A 17408-nucleotide genomic window follows, 5' to 3' on the forward strand; every position below is an offset into this window, starting at 1 on the left:
TACAACAGCTGACTCCTCTGGGCTAAAGCTGAAAAATAACGCTGTCAGGCTTCCTCCTAGCTGGCAGCTGAAGTTGCTGCTCTTAATTTGGGCCTAATTTTCAGTTTTCACAGGGGTTAAGCACAAGTTAAGAGGGAAGAGATTCCAGGTAGCACATCTCCCATGAGCAGCACTAAGCTGTAGGTGCTCCGTGTGGTTAGGCACCAGTGGCAATGTCTGTGTGCCACTCAAGTCTTCCTGTGGTGCCTCCAGTTCCCTGGCTGATGGCCACACTGGTGGCCACAAGCCAACAAAATACAGCACATGGAGATACGTTATACTGCTTGTGGTATTCACAGCCTGTATCCTCTCTGCTGAAAAGCTAGTGCTGGTCACTGTGTGTTACTGTGAATCTGCTGCAGTTTTCTGAGTATTTAAGTAGACTATGTGTACATAATGTATAGAGAGAATAAATATATAGAGGGAAACTGAGGGAGAGGGAGTTGGTGTGCATATGTGCATGCATTTGTCTTCAGAGGTTTCAGGGAAAAGGAGTTAAATAGAGAAGTAATCTGTTGCTGTTTCCAAACCCTGAAGTCCCTCCACGACTTGCTGCTGTTGTAGTGCTTCCTTCAACTCCTGCCATGTTTGGTAGCTCAAAGCAACTTGCATTTCTTCCAACACTTTTTTTTTTCTTTTCATTTTCAGAAACTTTGGGTTTCTTTGTTTGTTTCTGGCTGAGAACACAGCCTTTTTTTAAGGAAAAAAAGAAGCCAGTGCTTCAAACTGCCTCGTGGGCCTGGCAGGGAAAGCAGAGGAGGGGAGATGCTAAATCTCTCGCGCTGTGCCAGAAGGAAGCTGTTTTCCTTGGAGATTTCTTCCCCCTGCAGTTGACTGGGAGACATTGTTTGTACTTCACCTGGTACAGGGCCAGAGGGGTTTATAAGTCCTGCTTCCAAACTCATGTTGTGCTTGGGAGCTGAGCCTGAACTGTGCTTGCTCTTTTCCATTCTGCAAGAGTACCCACAAAAGGGAAGAGAAGCTGGGCTGTGTTAGTACGAGCTGAGCACACACACAAGATTATCTGAAGACAGTCTGTAGCCTGGGAGAGTTGGGGTTTGGTCTGGTAACCATGGATGTCTGTGAGGATGCTCTCCTCAGTGGTGGTACCTTAAGGTGTGAGCAGGGAAGGCCAGGGCAGTGGTGCACCAGGGCACCAGCAGTATCAGGAGTGTGATGCTGATGCTGCCTGATGCAGCACGGAGGTGTGTGAGTGAAGGACAATGATGCAGTTTGGGGATGTGTACAGTTTTATAGGAGTTAGTGCATACATGCTGTAGACAGCATGCATTTTGGTGAGCACAGAGGTACGTTTGTGAGGAGAAAGGAGTGATTAACAGAGTACGGGTACTGCAGGACTGATGTCCAGGAGACAGAGGTTGCTGTGAATTTACCACATCCAGATCAGGACTGCCCTATGACTGAAGTCCTGCCAGTTGGCTCCCTCCACATGCATCCTGCAGCCTCAACATTTGCCTTTTAAAATAAAAGCCACTTGTGATGTATTCACTCTCTTTTAAGTCTGCCCGGGAGCCCTGGCTGCTTTCCTTGCCCCTCTCTCATGCCATGCCTGTCCTCAGTCTCCTCTCCCAGGCAACATGGACTTAGAACTGCAGACTGATGGATGACATGACAAAAGGCTCCTGAAAGGATAGGCTACAACATTATTTCTCAAAACCTCTGAAGTCAGCCCTTTTACTGTGGATTTGAGGGGGAAAGGGAAGGTGGAAGGTGAAAGTCTGGGCTACTTTGGTAGTTGTTCTCCAGCTAGCTTACTCACTGCCTTTCATGCCCCTGCTGTCCCACAGCTGTAGCCAGATGGTCACCCTCTGAAATTGTGCCATCCCCCTCAAGCACTGAACATTTTTTTTGGCATCAGCGGGATAGATGGTGCTTTCCAACACCATTGCCCTGTGTTGCCCAAAGGATACCCATGAGAGCAGATTCCTCAGGACAGAGGCACCTGCCATAACGAGAGGCATTTTTCTTGCTGGCTGGGGGAGGAGTTTCTGCTCACCACATGAATGCTCGGGGGGTATTGAATTACCAGTGTGGTTACGCATAAGCTTTCCTTGCTGTCTTCATCAGCCTGCCTGCCTAATTGTTGCTCTTGTGTTTTCTGCCCCCTTGACAGTATGCCAAGGCACTGAAGCATTTTGGAGAGAATGAGGGCAAGATGCAGCCAGATGAATTTTTTGGCATCTTCGACACTTTCTTGCAGTCGTTTGCAGAGGCAAAGCAAGATCTGGAGAATATGAGGAAGAAAAAGGAAGAGGAGGAGCGCAGGGCACGCATGGAGGCCATGGTGAGAACCTGGGCACAGGAAGGGGTTTCTTTTCATCACCTGTTCGTGTCTCCAGAGAAAGGTTGAGAGACCCAATTCCAGTGCTCATTGCTGTTACTGTTTTATGTTCTCCTTCTTGCCACCTCTATTTGCTATCCTTCTCCTCACAAGCAATGGTGTTTTCCTGTTGGTTGTCCTGTCAGCTTTCAGAAGCTGACAAAAAAAAAAAGTTTATTTGCAAAGTTTGGCTTCCAAATTTCTCTTCTTTGGGTTCGGGTACCCAAATCTAGCCCTACCTTTTCTGCCACAGCAACTTGCAAGATGGTGTTCCCACTGCCCAGTGCCAGACTCTTGTTTTCAGGCTGTGCAAAAGCTCTTGGAGCCAGGTCTCTCTTTGTCCTGCCAGCTGGTCAGCTTCCACTCAGACTCTATCATCATCTGCTGTGTGCTTGTCCCCTGACAGTGAATGGTGACACAGCAAATGCCCTGGCGCCTGCTGGAGCCTGCACTGGCAGTGTTTCTCTCTGGCTGGCCTTAATGCCTTGATTACTGGGGTTGTGTTTGCCCTTGATGTGGCAAGTGGGCTTCTGTGCATTAGTGATTTTGCTGCCGGGAGCTCAGTGTGTTATGTCCCCAGGGGTTCGTGTGAACCAGCCTCCCCCTCTGACCTCAGGCTTTCCTTGGGGATGATGAGAATGGCCTAGTGTTCCCCTGCCTCTTTCCACCTTGCCAATGCTTTAACCCTGGCTGCTGCCATGGCCTCAGGCCTCACTGAGGGGCATTGCTACTTCAGGTGTTTGCTGTGCCAAAAGCAGATTTTTGTTCCTTTCAGAAGAGGAGAGAGGTAAAACTCTAGGATGCCAGCAGACTTCCTGGAACTGTTGGACACAGAGATAAAATGCCAAGACTTAGGCTCAAGTTTCCTTTCAGCCAGTCTAGAAAGTGTCTGTTAAAGCACTACTAGGATGCTTTAGTAGGCCTGATGCACCAAGAGAGGTTGCAGTTTGCTTATGAGAATAATATTCCTGCAACATGGGACTAGAGCACATATTGATGCCTTGGCACTTCCACTTATCTTGGAGCTGAGCAGTGTGGGAGATAACTGAGCTCCCTGTTGCTACCCTAGGGAGACTGAGGGCATCGCCTTGACAGTGGGACTTATCCATTTGGTTTTTTTTGTAAAATCAGTAGTTCTGTTTCATTGCTCTTTCTATTTATATATGTAACTAGTTTCTCTTTGCAGAGTCGAGGCAATGTTCCATATTCCCACCACTGCAGCATCCATACATGAGCTGTTTCATGAGCTTCTGTTGACGTTTTGATATCTCACACAATTTTCCTTTTTTGTTATGTTTAGCCCATGGCTCTCTGATGTTTTTCCCTTCTTACTTTCCTCCTTCTGCAGGATTGTGACTTTTCTGCCTTTCTGAATGTAGCTGCCCATGCCCCAAGTGCAGAGCTGTTTGTGACTGTAGTAGTGACTGGTTTGTGCAGACACATCAGACTAACTTTAAACTCACCACGTTAGGTATTGTGAACACAGTAGGTGCTGCCATGTGTCCTTTTTGCTGCGGGATGGTAATGCTTTGTGTGGCAAATAAAAGATGCTACTCATTCCTCATCTCTCCTGCTCTCTGCTCACCTCTGCAGAAGGGAAGCCCAGCATGCTCATCTGTTGCCCTTGGCATAGGTGATGGCCTTGTGGATAGGATCCTGATTCTTTTTTTTTTTTTTTTTTCCTAAACTAACACATCTTAGCCACTCTTTGACACAGTGTATGTAGTGACCTGGCATCTTGGTCAGCTAATCCTAAAACCTAAATGTGTCTTTCTCCACAGCTGAAAGAGCAAAGGGAAAAAGAGAGGCGACAAAAGAAAGCGAAAGCAGGAAGCATCTCTGAAGAAACCGGGGAATTTGATGACCTGGTATCAGCATTAAGGTCGGGTGAAGTCTTTGACAAAGACTTATCCAAGCTCAAGCGTAACCGCAAGCGTTCGGGGAACCAAGGCTTAGATTCAAGCCGGGAGCGGGTGGTGACAAAGCTAAATTATTAATTACAAGAGAAAGAAAAATAAACAACCGAAAGAAGGTGATGAAAAAGTGCAAAACAAGGAAGATGGATGTGTGTGATGGCTCCTGGCTGACAGCTGCCCCAAAGGATTTCTTTGGTCTGTGGCTAGAGACGTTACCTTTCCATGATCAGCTTTCCTCTCATCCCCCCTCTGTGCTCCTAATTTGAACCATTATAAAAGTGCCTCTGTGGAGCCAGCAGGGTCTGTGACTGGGCCATGCAGAGCTGACAGATTTGCTTCTGGGAGTTTATTGTGTCATCAAAGGCCTCATGGTGATGACAGAAAGTACTTGGGCCTTGCAGACTGCCTCACAGCTGGAGAAAGATAATTTTCTGTGTGCCAAAGTAAAAATGTGCTACGATCTCCATCTTGCTGATAATAAGCAAGACGAATTTCAGAAGAGCTCTGTAAACACCTGTCACTTCTTCAGGATCTAGATTGGCCTTCGGGGGCTTGTCAAGATGTGGTTTTTGAGGTTACAAGTTCCCTCCCAGAATTGGATTTTTATAAGCCATATTGATTAGAGCCTGAAAAATACTTTTGATACCATGTTCTGTATAGTATTTTTGTGTGACCTACATTGTCCAATGCAAGTGATGCTCAGAAGGAAGTAATTGGTTCTGGAAGAAAATGGAATTCAAGAATCAGGATCAACATAAAACATTTTGCAAAAGTCTGTTGGATTCTGCTTTTTTAGAAACGATTTTCTGGAACTTGTTGATGGTAGAGCCTCAAAGCGATGAAATGCCTCTTCTAGGAAAGAAGTTCTGGCTTTTTAGAAAACTATGCCACTGGCATGTTGGAGTTACACCTAGATGATTGTGGAGCCTGTTGTAATTGCTGGAGGGTGGGAAGGAAACAACTGAACATTTCTTACCTGTTTGTGCAAGGTTTCTTAGTGGAGCCCAATGGAAACTGGGAGCTCCCCAGTATCATCCACAGGTCGTAAGTGGCAAAAAGCAAACGGGGTCAAAAGCTGCAAGAAATGAGATTTCTTTTCCACTTGATGCTAGCTGCAATTGCTGTTGGGATGGACTGGACTTTCTGTTTAACAGGCTGACCTTCACTGCACACACCCCACTCCTCCTTAGGGGAATCACATAGTATAGTAGGATATAAATGGTGTCAAAGGAGAGCTGTGGAGCCCATGGCCTGTTCCATTTAGAAGGGATTATTTAGCGTGAACCAGTGGAAGGTCCTGTAAGGAAAACTAAGAACTTTTTTCAGGAGGACACAAAATTGTGTAAGCCAAGCAGGCTTTGGAGATGGGTGAATTCATAAGAAAAAAAAAAAAAAAAAAAAAAGAAAATTGCATTTAAGCTACATGTATGAAGCACGGACCCCAAGAAGAGGACTGAATTATGAATTTGGTGCATCTTCATGGCTCTAGGAAAGGGATTGGATTATGCAGGCTGTTGTGACCTTTTATTTTTTTTTTTAAATCTTGTCTTCCTTTTTGATTATCTTCCCTGGAGAGGGAAAAGAAAAAAATGGTGATGGATTCTTCCTCCTAGACGAGCAGAAAACAAGAACATTTGAGAAGAGGGGCCCACCACATACAAACTATGCATCAACAGTAAACAGCGCCAAAAGTCAAGGAATCCCAGGGAAGTGAAAAAACTCCATCAGTCACTTTAATCATTTGGTTTGATTTTTTTCTCTGAATGTCACTTAACCTCAGGCTCTGCACTGAGTCTGCAGAACAGAACTTTCTCTGCCATGCACGCTGCCTGATCAGTATTACACACTACCAATATTGGAGAAACCAACTGTGGTGGTTTTCTGAACACTAAAGTAATTATGTAAACTATGGAAAGAAGCAAAAAAGTCAGAATTGTTAAACTCTAATGTTTCATTGTTTACTGAATTTCGAGTCTCCCACCCCAGAATCACCCTATTTACGACATTCCAGACTGCCGCGCCTCTGTATAATACTCATCGTAAAGAGCTGGTATCTTACAAGAGCTGGGTGCATTCTCCTCCCTTACTATCCCACTCCCCTTCTGGGATTAGCTATTAACAGCAATATCCATTGCAGCGGACACAAGCACCTTGTAGAAGAAAGACTGTATTTCTTAAAGGTTTTTGAAAGTTTAAGAAAAACTCTCACTTTTTTAAGCATTTTTATTTTAAATTACAAAATGGATTTTTAGAAATGTCTCTTGTAAATTATATTAACAAGCTCCTTGCTGCTCCCTGAAGTAGACATGCTATATCCCAGCCCTGTTTTGTTTGTCTTGTTTTAAAGCATGCCGTATAACCTATGCCATGTAAGCCATATGAGAGGTGATAATATGTGCCAAATTGGTATACAGTTGAGTTTAGATTTTGATAATCCCTGAATTCCAAAGATGATGTTTTTAGGGATTAGGACATTGTAGATTTTTCCCCTCTTCATTCTCCTTGGTTTTAGGACTTACCCAGAAGTTCAGGTGTAGTGCCAAGGTCAGCCCTGGTGCAAGAAGATGTGACCTGTGGCTCTGTCGAACTTACGGCTGCTTGCTTGCTCCCCAGGTACTTGTTTGATAAAGCAGGCTGTCAGCATGGCAGTGCTGTTAGAGAAGAAACAGCTCAGGGCAAAACCCTTGAATATAAATACAGCACCCCCCTTCTGGTATTTTTCAAACCAGTTTTGTGGTGTGCTTTTTGCAACTGAAGTCACTTTGCCAGGCCACAGATGTAGCAAAAGCAGGGAGAGTGCTAAGCCCTCTGCCCGTTCGTGTACACAGTTTGGTCCTGATTTGAAAAGTTGTGTGATGGTACGCGGCGCTCCAGCCACACTGACGGAGTCAAAGAAAGCTGCTGTAGCTTTGCCACCTCCTCGATTCATACACCAGTAATAAGAGATTGTGCAACTCCTGTAAATCAGCTGTGGGATACGTTAGTGGGACTGACAGACAGCCCAGAGCCATGCCCCTGATTCGTTGCAGCTCAGCTTTCCTAGCACTCCACAGCCCCAGACGTTTGGTTTGAATCTGTGATGGTGGCTGAAGGCTTCTTTCAGCGTGCTAAACCGTCTCCCCTGGCTGTGCACTCCATGGTGAATGTTCATGAAAAGCATTTGATTACTCACTGAGGCAAGCAGTTATTTCATTGAAGTGGTGACAGGCGGAGAGGCCCATTAATATGTCTACCATATGAGATGGGGCTGGCCACACAGGAGATAAGGAAAAAGTTGGCTCTGCTGTAGGGCCTGGCTTCAGATTTTTGCTGAAGCCAAGTTTGTCCTTGCTTCTAGTCCCTTGGGTGCTGTGAGTGCAGCTATGCTCTGTTCTTCGTATTCGGTTGTGCTAGAGTTGCTTAGCGCTGAAGGGAAAATCTTATTCCTTGTCCTCTAGTGCTAACACAGCCTGAACAGGTATGGCAAGCAGTCAGGACACTGAGGCAGAACCTCTTCCTCACACTCTGAGAGCCAGAGAAGAACCAAAGTCTGCTGTTGTCCTTGCAGCTGTGCCTAGCACCAGCATTTTACATGGAAATCACTCTGTCTTTGGAAATAAGTAGAGGAGGAAGAAAAGTGTAACAGAAGGTTATAATTGAGGGCTTGTTCTGCGTTACTCTTCCTACAGAAGTGTAGTTGTTGCTAACTTTATGGTGAAGTTCTTCACACCTAGAAGAGGAGGTGCTTTCTAATTCTCCACTTCTTGTCCGTAGAAGTTTAGTGCTTCCTCACTTAACTGCGTGTCTCTGCACTGTTCTTAAGCAGATTGCATTAGGATGACCCCAGAAAAGACTACAGAACTCCCCTACACACACACACCACACTCCCTTTGGTCTGTGTCACTCCTCTCAGTTGGCCATAAGTCTCTGGCAACACTACAAGGTAAAGTGACTTCAGGGCAGTGAGGCCCTTCCATGCTGTGCAGCATAGCTATCGTCTGGGCACCGGTTCCCTACAAGAGCAGAAGCAGGACTAATGTTCGGGGAGAGAGACTCCCTGCTAGAGAGACAACTTGAGCATCCTTCAGAAGCTTTTCTGTAATGTGTTCACAGTGTCTGAGGAAGGGAAAGGAATTGTGAAGGGCCCTGATGGAGAACTGTGGGGCAGGTGTTTCCACAACGGTCAGCCCCACTGGCTGAATCTTTCCTCTTTTTTAGGAAAGCTCGCACTCTGAGCTGGGTTGCATGGAGAAGCTTGTGTCAGGAGTTTCTTTGAGGGGAAAGGAAATCAGTTGTACAGTTGATGATGTACATGATATATGCAGTTTTGTTTCTGGGTTGGTTGTTTTGTTGTTTTGTTTTTCTTTTTTGTTTGGGGGTTAAATGATTTTTTTTTTAAAAAAAAAAAAAGGTTTTAGGAATCTCTAAGGGGAACCTGTAAATCTGACACCTCTATTTATTTTGCCTTATTTTAGTTTGCTATGTTTGTATGTATACACTGCATTGCAGCAAAGACTATTGAGACCGTGCCAGGGCATTACACCAGCGAGACAGCCAGCGTGGCTATTCAGCAGCAAGTTGAGCCAGGTGAGGGGCTGTGTGTGAGCAGCCTTGGTGTGGGAAGGGACGGAAGGGAAAAATTCCCTTTTGCTTTCATCATAATCACTCTGCCCCAGTGATACTCAACCTGGGAAAACGTGGCTTTTAAAGCATGTGGTGAACTGATGCAGGTGGGTTATTTTAGAACACTTCCTAAAGAAAAAAAAAATAAATTTCTTGTTATCAGTCATGGTTAGAAGATTAAGAAGAGCAAAACTGCACAGCTGCTAGCTCAAACTTCACCCTTCAACCCAAATACTGTCTTTAATGTCAGAGAAGCTTTGAGAGATGTGTGAAAGTGCTTCATGCCCTGTAACTTTTCACCAGAGTTAACATGTTGGTGGGACAAACTTGGACAGTTCTCCTTCCTCAGAGCTAAGATTCCTTCCCATCTTCAGGGCCAAGGAAGAAGGATTTTTGCTACTTTCCCTCTTTCCTCCTCCACTCCACCTCCTCAGATTATCCAGGTAAACAAAGTTTTTTGGCAGATTAGTTTTGTACCCATGAACTCTCTAGCCATCACTACATGTTTAGTGATGGCTCCTTGGGTTCTGTACTGGACTTGGGAGATTTCTGATTGCCTGCCATCCAAAGAGTTAGCCACCATTGGCCACCTTTACTTCTGTTATTAAAGGATGAAGAAACCAATCTACCACAATTTGGCTAACTAAAAATGTAGACTTTATATATATATATATATTAAAGCTATCTGCTACTCTAAGGAGTAGTTTTGATGACCTGAATCTCCTAAAGCTGGCCAGATTATGCTTGCTGTGCCTGCTGAGAAGGGTGCCATCAGTTTAGAAAGGCGTTATGGCACCTAATTTCTAAAGAGGGTCCGGATGCTCAGTAGATCTTGCAATCCAGAGTCTTATGTTACTGGTGTTAATGTAGAATAGATCCAGTATACCCAGTACAAGTTGCTCTGTGTTTACACCAGCATAATTCATAGCAGCATCTGGATCAAAACTCCCCTTTAAACAGCTTTGGCTGTTCACAAGATGTTCCATGGAGCTTGTGAAGGGCTTTTGCAAAAGTCCTTTCAGCTGTCCACTGCTAGGAGCTCTCATGCAGCTTATCTAGAAAAGTCTCTATGGCATGTCATTCACAACCTACCCCTCCCTCCCCATCTTTACACTTCCCCGTAAAAAGGCTCTTTAGAAGCCTTCGCAGTTTTAGGTTGTAAAGGGATACCAGGTACCACACTCAACACTTCTCCCTTCCAAACCATCTCCATCTTCAGGCACCCTCCACCCCTGCAAGCCTGCTCAGCTTGAAACTTGTAGGTCGTTTTGGGAGGTGCCCCTGCCTGCTGAGCTTGGAAAGTACAGTGCTGCTTACTGAGTGGGAGGCTGCAAGCTGCTGTAATGCCTTGGCGTATCCTCATTTCTTAGTCAGTTTAAGACTATAAGTGAATTAAATGTACAAATCCTGTAGTGTCCTTTTTATCTGTATCTTTTTATAAGAATATACTGTAATACTAAAAAAAAAAAAAACCACAAAACCAAAAGCAAAAAAAAAAAATTAAAGATATATTGCCCCCACTGTGTCTCAGTAATTTCTTTGTAGTTGCATTTTGTGTGCTTTTGCTGGAAAGTCTTAAAGGTAAGTTGAAGTCTGGGTATACTTTTTTTTTTGCTTGGCTCTATGTCTTTCTCTTTGGTCAAGAGCTTGTAGCTCTTCAAGTGACAAAGGCACTGCAGAGCTGGTGAGAAACTTCACAGGTTGTTCTGGCAGCAAGGTGGAACAACAGGCAACCCTGGGGTTCATACACAAACAAACAACCAAAAAAAAAAAGAAAAAAAGAAAAAGAAAAAAAGCCTGCTATCTAAGAGCTCATGCTATCTAAGAGCTCATAATCCTCATGTGGACATGCTAGTACACCAGCAGGAAAGGCTGCAGGGCTGGCCATAAACTCACTGCAAGAGTGTGATTGAGAGGAGATGATGGCTTCAAAGGCAGGAGTTAAATAAGAAAAGAAGCCGGGAGAGCCAACATCAGGCCTAAAGCCTTCAGAGATGCAGGAGGTGAGGGGGGAGAGGAGTTAGATGCAACAGCGGTGCAGGCAGGAGGCATATAAGAGCTAGGGCTAATCTGTGTGCACTTGACGAGCGGGTGAATGCCAAAGAATTCCTTGGAGCTCAAGGGCAGAACCTCATTTTCATCTTAGACACAGCTGGTTCATTTACACACAGATCCCCGTGTCTCTGATCACAGAAATAGCTTGCTGACAAAATTCATCCTTAAGCCACAACTTTTCATGTTTATCTTCAGCCCATCAAGGGGTGATGTTTTAACTGTGAGCTCCGGTGCGTCTGGTGCCTAGCTTTGATGGGGGGGGGGGGGTCTTGCTTGCTGAGCAGCATACTCCTGCAGTGCATGGCTTCCAGGGACCTCAAACAAAGCTCCTGCTCTGAGTTCTGGCTCTCAGGTGGGAAGGGCCATGGCAATGAGCAAAAGCAAGGATAAGGGGATAATTGCTTGCACAAGCTGAGGGCCAATGGACAGCAGGTGGGGGCTCTGAGTGCTGTGTGGGAAAGCTCTTGTTTTGTACTCGTTGAAAGGACTCTATCTGAGTCAGGCTTTGCTTTGAGTCTTCGCTACAAGGTTCTTGTTTTACAGATGCAAAGGTAGAGGCAAAGAAATGTTTCTGAAATCCATGCAGGATATGAGTGGCAGAGAGAAAATGAAAATGCAGAGACTTGCCTATCTCCTTTCCTTGAGTTGCAGTAAAGGAGGCCAGACCATTGCTTTTCCTCTTCTTGGAGGTCAAGCCCAGCAGCATTTGCATTCTACTTTGCGCAAACAGAGATGTATCCTACTGGAATTATAGGAAGAAGATTTTTCTTTCTTTAATATTTTGGCTGGTTTTGGAGCCCACAGCAAGGGGCTGCTGTTCTGCCCTACAGGATGGCTTTCCTACAGAAGTTTCCTTCAGTCTTCTCGTTTGACTTCTCCTTATGGCCATGGACCTGCCTGTCCTTGTCATCACTGTGCAGAAGCAAGGTAAGTGCCTCCTGGCTTTTTTTCTGAGCAAAGCTAGCATCAGGGTTTAGCTGCCATGAGTGAGTGGCAGTGAGGAGAAGTATAAGGGGAGCTCTTCTCCCTTGCTAGGAAAGTCTGAGGATCTATTATTCATTGGTTTCCCCTTTCTTTAACCTTTGGCTTGTCTTTAAACAAAGATGACTGTTATCTCTGCCGTAGCAGATAGGAATTTTTCTGCTGGAAATCTGTTTAGCCATTTGGGAACTGGTTTCTATTGATTGAAAACAAAATAATGAAAAACTTTTGCCCCCCTGCTTCACTTCCTCCTAGAGCCCAGAAGGTTTTCAAGGTTGTTGTACTAGATTTTGTTTGTTTATTACACATTTCTGTGATGGCTTCTTTCTGTTGCCTCTGAGACATAGCTGCTGTTTATCTCTACTTTGCTCAGACTCTCACCAGGAGGGAAGGTCCTTTTGTCTGTCTTTCTTTTTCCCTGTCTTCTTCTTCTGACTTTTTTTTCTATACTTATGATTTTATTTATTTTATTTTATTTTTTGTACTGGGGCAGGGGAAGGGTCTGCTCATCTGTATGACCATCAGCCTGTCAGACTGAATTTTCATGTGAGATAGTAATGAAATAATGCATTAAGAAGGCAAAATGCCTTGCTCACATGTGCTCTGATGAGAGAATGAAGCAGAGGAGGAATAAAACAGGATTGGATGTCAGTTTGGCATACCTGGTTTTAATCTGTTTGTTTCTTTTAGTCTGTATATTTCTGCAAGTAAAGATTCTTTCAAAGGGTTAACTTTTGCTTTTTTAAGGACAAATATTTGTCTGCTCCCCTCTTTCTTCCTATGCTTAATAAATGAGGAGGAGCCTTCTGGTTCAAAAGGGGGAAGAAAAAAACCACAAAGCCCAACCCTATCCAGCCATGATCAAAGCATGAAAAACTACATGAATATGGTGAGGTGTTCCAGCTCGCTTACTGCCTCTCCCTGGGGTCTCCCACTGCCTGTGGTCACTTGGGGCGAGGACAGGGGTACCAGGCACCCCTGGCCTGCCTAGGGGAGCAGCTCCATGCCCACTCTCAGTGCTTTGGGCCAGGGCAGCTGTATGTCTCTGCAGGGCCTATTCCTTGAGATACTTGGATAGTTACTAGTATCTATACTAGTGGCTGTAGACTCTTGTTTGCTTGTTGTAGTGGGTTTACATGGCAAGGTTTTGGTAGCAGGGGGCCTTAGGGGTGGTTTCTGTGTGAAAGATCTAGAAGCTGCCCCATGTTTGGGAAGGGCCCCATTGTTTTCCAGATCTGAGCCAATAAGCGATGTTGTTTTGCGCCTCTGTGAGAGCATATTTAAGACAGGGAAAAAACGCTGCGCCACACAGCAGCCGGGAGAGTCAAGGGAGTGAGAAACAGCCTTGCAGGTGCCAAGGTCAGTGTAGAAGGAGGGGGAGAGGTGCTCCAGGCGCCGGAGCAGAAGTCCCCTGTGGCCTGTGGTGAGGACCATGGTGAAGCAGGATGTCCCCCTGCAGTCCATGGAGTACCACGGTGGAGCAGAGTTCCATGCTGCAGCCCGTGGAGGAGACCACGCAGGAGCAGGTGGCCCTGCACCGATGGAGGCTGCCGCCTGTGGAAGACCCCTGCCGGAGCAGATTCTAGGCCGGACCTGTAGCCCGTGGAGAGGAGACCATGCAGGAGCAGGTGACCTGGCAGGAGCTGCTGCCCGTAGGGGAGCCAGGTTGGAGCAGTTTTCTCCTGAGGGATGGACCCCGTGGTACGGACCCATATCTGGAGCAGCTCTGGAAGAGCTGCTGCCTGTGGGAAGCCCACGCTGGATCAGTTCGTCAAGGACTGCATCCCGTGGGTGGGACCCCACAGCACAGGGGACAAGAGTGACCAAGAAGGAGCGGCAGAGAAGAAGTGCTGTAGACTGACCATAACCCCCATTCCCCCGTTCCCCTGCGCCGCTCGGGGGGAGGAGGTGGAAGAGGGTGGATGGGGGGGGAGGTGCTTTTGGTTACTTTCCTTTGTTTCTCACTTCTCCAGCTTGTTAGTAATGAGCAATAAATCTTACTATCTGTCTTCTTATGCTGAGTCTGTTTTGCCCGTTACACTAATTATTGCGTGATTTTCTCGTCCTTATCTCAATCCTTGAGCCCCTTTCACATATTTTCTCCCCATTCCTCTTTGAGGAGGGGGAGTGAGAGAGCGGCTGTGGTGGTGCTCGGCTGCCCACTCGAGCGGAACCACGACACTTGTTTATTTTCTGTTTTTAATGGTAAAATTTAAACTGAGCACTTCATTGTGCTGCTGCCACTGTCCCTCCAAGCCAGTCTTTCTTCTCACTTGGTCTTGGAGAACCTTTGTATGAGTTGGAGGGGCTGAGGCAGGCCCTGAAGGCTGTTAATGCAAATCCAAGCAGAGGTCCTGCAGCTGCTGGGCTGTACCTGCAGGCCTGCTCTTATTGGGGTACCCGCGGCATCTGGGCTGAAGGTCTGCCTCTGGACTATAAAGCTGGGGTTACTTGAGGCAGAGCATGTCGGTGTGACTGTGCCACCTGGGCCTGCCTATCTGCCTGTGAAGTGGAGGCAGAAATCCCTGACAGAGCACTGTGGAGTGTTGCCTCTGGCACCCGAGCTTGTGGCTTCAGGGATGGCTCACGTACTTGCTGAGTGGTGGAGATGGGGGTGAGAGAAACCTTCCCTGTCTCCTCACTCCTTCTGCTGAAAGGATGGGTAGTTTTGGTCCTGACTCTCTTCCCCTCTGCACCAGCTACTGCCTTAGGTTATGGCAACCACAGGCCCAAAGAGGGTTTGTGGTGCGCTGGGGGCTTTCCTTTGGGGAGGGCTGCTGCATTTTCCTACCACAACAACATCAAATCCTTGGGGTCACCGCTCAAATGCCGGGCTTAAGTTAATGTGGGAGCCCAGGGAATGCTCTTTGCCCACTTTATTTTAGATGTGCAGTACTGTAGTGTTGAGGCAAGTCTTTGCAGTGCTCATAAAAGCAGAATGTGTCTGTAGTTACATTAGCTAGAAAAATAACAACCAGAAAATGGAGGAGGAAAAATTATGAAGAGGACGTCATAACTTACTGAACTGTGCAAGATGTGGAAGAAGGCTTTTGTCTGGCTGAAATCTATCAGTGGTATCTATAGTGTGGTGTCTAATGTGTTATATATAGCAAGGCCTTTGCCAGTTGTCCGCCATCATGGTGGTAAAGTGGAAGCAGTTTTGAGGGGTTACTGTGGTACCTCAGGATTTTAACTGGACAAGACTTTCCTCAGGTAACATGGGCTCTGTCTTCCCAGGCAAGTCTGGATCTGCTCTTATTTCAGTTAACACCCAAAGGTAGTTTTTTTTTTTTTTTTGGCAGCGTTTTCTTTCCTGCTGGGCTCCCAAACAGGGTAACAACTGTTCAGTGCCATGCCTTGTTCTGCTGTAAGCAACCTCTGCTCCTGATGCTCCTCAACACTGGAGCCCTCTTCACCTCCCTTTTGTCTTCTTTGTCACTATGGCCCTTTGCTACTTGCCTCAGGAGGATTTGCTGCCCTTTCTCTGTGGCAGTAGCAACTGCTGGAGGTTGGGCTCTGATTAGAGCCCCTTGCAGAAGATCATCCCTGGTATGAACCTTCTCACATGTAAAATGTGGCTCTTTTAAAATAATAACAAATCATCTTCCCTTCTTCTGGTCTCTGGAATGAAAGCTTGTCCTTTAGCAGGGAGGAAGCAACTTTTGCAGCTGGAGAGCTGAAGCTGCCTCTGGGGCCAGTGGGGACGCAGGGCCTTTCACTGCTGAAGCAGCTCCAGAGCTGAGGCAATGTGACATTGGGACCAAGCTAGCTGTGGCCTTGGGGATGCTGATCTTGTGCCAGCTCCTGGGGTGTCAGTGCTGGGCTGCATCAGCAGGCATGTCTTGGACTTTCAACAAGGTCAAAGGGGGAGACATCATCTTGATCTTAGCTATGGGACTTGTCCTTGTGAGGCAGCTGCCAGTTGCCAATCTGTTCCTGATTAACCCTCTCCCAGGGGATGCTGACTGGCACGTCCCAAACCCAAAATGGGATGGGAGGAGAAAGGGGCTAAATCAGATATTGAAACAATCTCAGTCTCTAATTTTTAACCCAGGCTGGCATCCTAATCAAGACAGAAAGACAGCAGGAGCTTGGACAGGGATCAGTAGTGCTGACAGTACTGCACAGAGCAGAACCAGTATAATTATGGGCAACTGAACATAATCATACAAATAGCTGAGCTCTGATGAGGAGTAGGCTCTTTCCTGAGAACTTCTTGGAGGAGTGGTGGCCAGTTGTATTCTTTCTTACTCCTTCCAGCACTTCCCATCAGCTCTGCAAAGAGCTTTACCACTACTAATTGCCTGTGCCTTTTGCAGTCACTGAAATGGGACCTAGGCTGTCATTAGTGGAAGTGGATTTTTCTCCTTGGGAGGCAGGAAGGTGAAATCTTCATTAAACAATTGGAAGAAGCTGAGGGGCAGAAGCCATGTCTGCTAAAAGCAACCATGTGAACTTGATGGCAAATATTAACTTTTCCAGATATATGTCAGACATGAAGCACTCAAGTCTGAAGATCTGATCATGGGTGATCACTGCCAAGTGCATGGAGCAATGGGAAGGTTGGAATAGTGTCCCCATCTGCAAACAATAATTTGAGTGACTTAGCAAGCACAACGCGTTGGTCTGGCCTAAAGCCCTGTGGTCAGGTCTTCCTGGGTCGCGGTCCAGGCCTGTAGCAGTAGGACTGTCCTCTTCTTCCTGCCTTGGTCCTAGCAAGCTACGTGGGATGCCAGGGACCATTTCCCTGCTCCCTGCCTGTGTCCAGGACAGGACATGGTGCTTGGGCAATGGGGGACCTCTGTGCACCTGTGGGTCAGTGGCTCCACAGCATCGCCAGCACTTCCCCCATTTCCCCCTCCTTGCTCTTTGGCCTCCACCAGCCATCTCTGTCTCTTCCACTGCTGGTTCTGGGCCCAGGTTAGGCTTCTCTGCTCTCGCTCTGTGTGGGCCCCCTGGCACAGAGCTGTGAGGTTTGGGGCCAAACCTCACAGAGCTCCTCTGCCACCCCCAGCAGCTTTGCTTCCCAAATGCCTCAGAGATGCTCCCAGCCCCAATTGATGCAGGGGCTCAACTGGAGACCAGCCGGTCCTTCAGCAAGCTGCAACCATGTGTGTGTGGAGACACCTTGTCTGAGGGGTGAGGCTAAATCTAGGCCGCAGTAAAACCCCTGAACAGCAGCTCCAGCACCAGCTGCTCTGACAGGCCCGAGTACTCGTTTCCCCATTGAGCTCCTCACTGATGTGGACATGGCCTCTGTGCACATGTGTCCGCAGGGGAACAGGTGCCAAAAGTGTGTCTGCAGGGGAAATTCTTGCTGGTGCCAGGCCAGGGTGGAGGAACACTTGGGCTCTGCGCTCTTCACTTCTATAAATGGTTACGTTTAAAACAGGTTTCTTAACTTAGGTTACATCAGTGAGGGAATGATGAGCTTTGCTGTAAAGAGGGAGCTCCCAGTGACCCATGAACTGGAG

The 17408-nt window shown here is 46.7% G+C and overlaps 1 protein-coding gene across 12 annotated transcripts in view; it reads left to right on the forward strand.

Moving 5' to 3' along the window:
• Positions 1-5704, forward strand: part of DAAM2 (dishevelled associated activator of morphogenesis 2) — a 203572-nt gene extending 197868 nt beyond the window's left edge. For all 12 annotated transcript variants that reach the window (XM_072035714.1, XM_027454027.3, XM_072035715.1 and 9 more), the window contains 2 exons: positions 2174-2344; positions 4162-5704. In XM_072035714.1, the coding sequence (XP_071891815.1) occupies positions 2174-2344; positions 4162-4377 (387 nt within the window). In that variant the 3' untranslated portion in view covers positions 4378-5704. The remainder of the gene's footprint in view (positions 1-2173; positions 2345-4161) is intronic.
• The last annotated feature ends 11704 nt before the right edge of the window (positions 5705-17408 follow it).

The sequence above is a fragment of the Anas platyrhynchos genome, chromosome 3 (genome assembly GCF_047663525.1).
Source record: "Anas platyrhynchos isolate ZD024472 breed Pekin duck chromosome 3, IASCAAS_PekinDuck_T2T, whole genome shotgun sequence".
Classification (NCBI taxonomy): domain Eukaryota; kingdom Metazoa; phylum Chordata; class Aves; order Anseriformes; family Anatidae; genus Anas; species Anas platyrhynchos.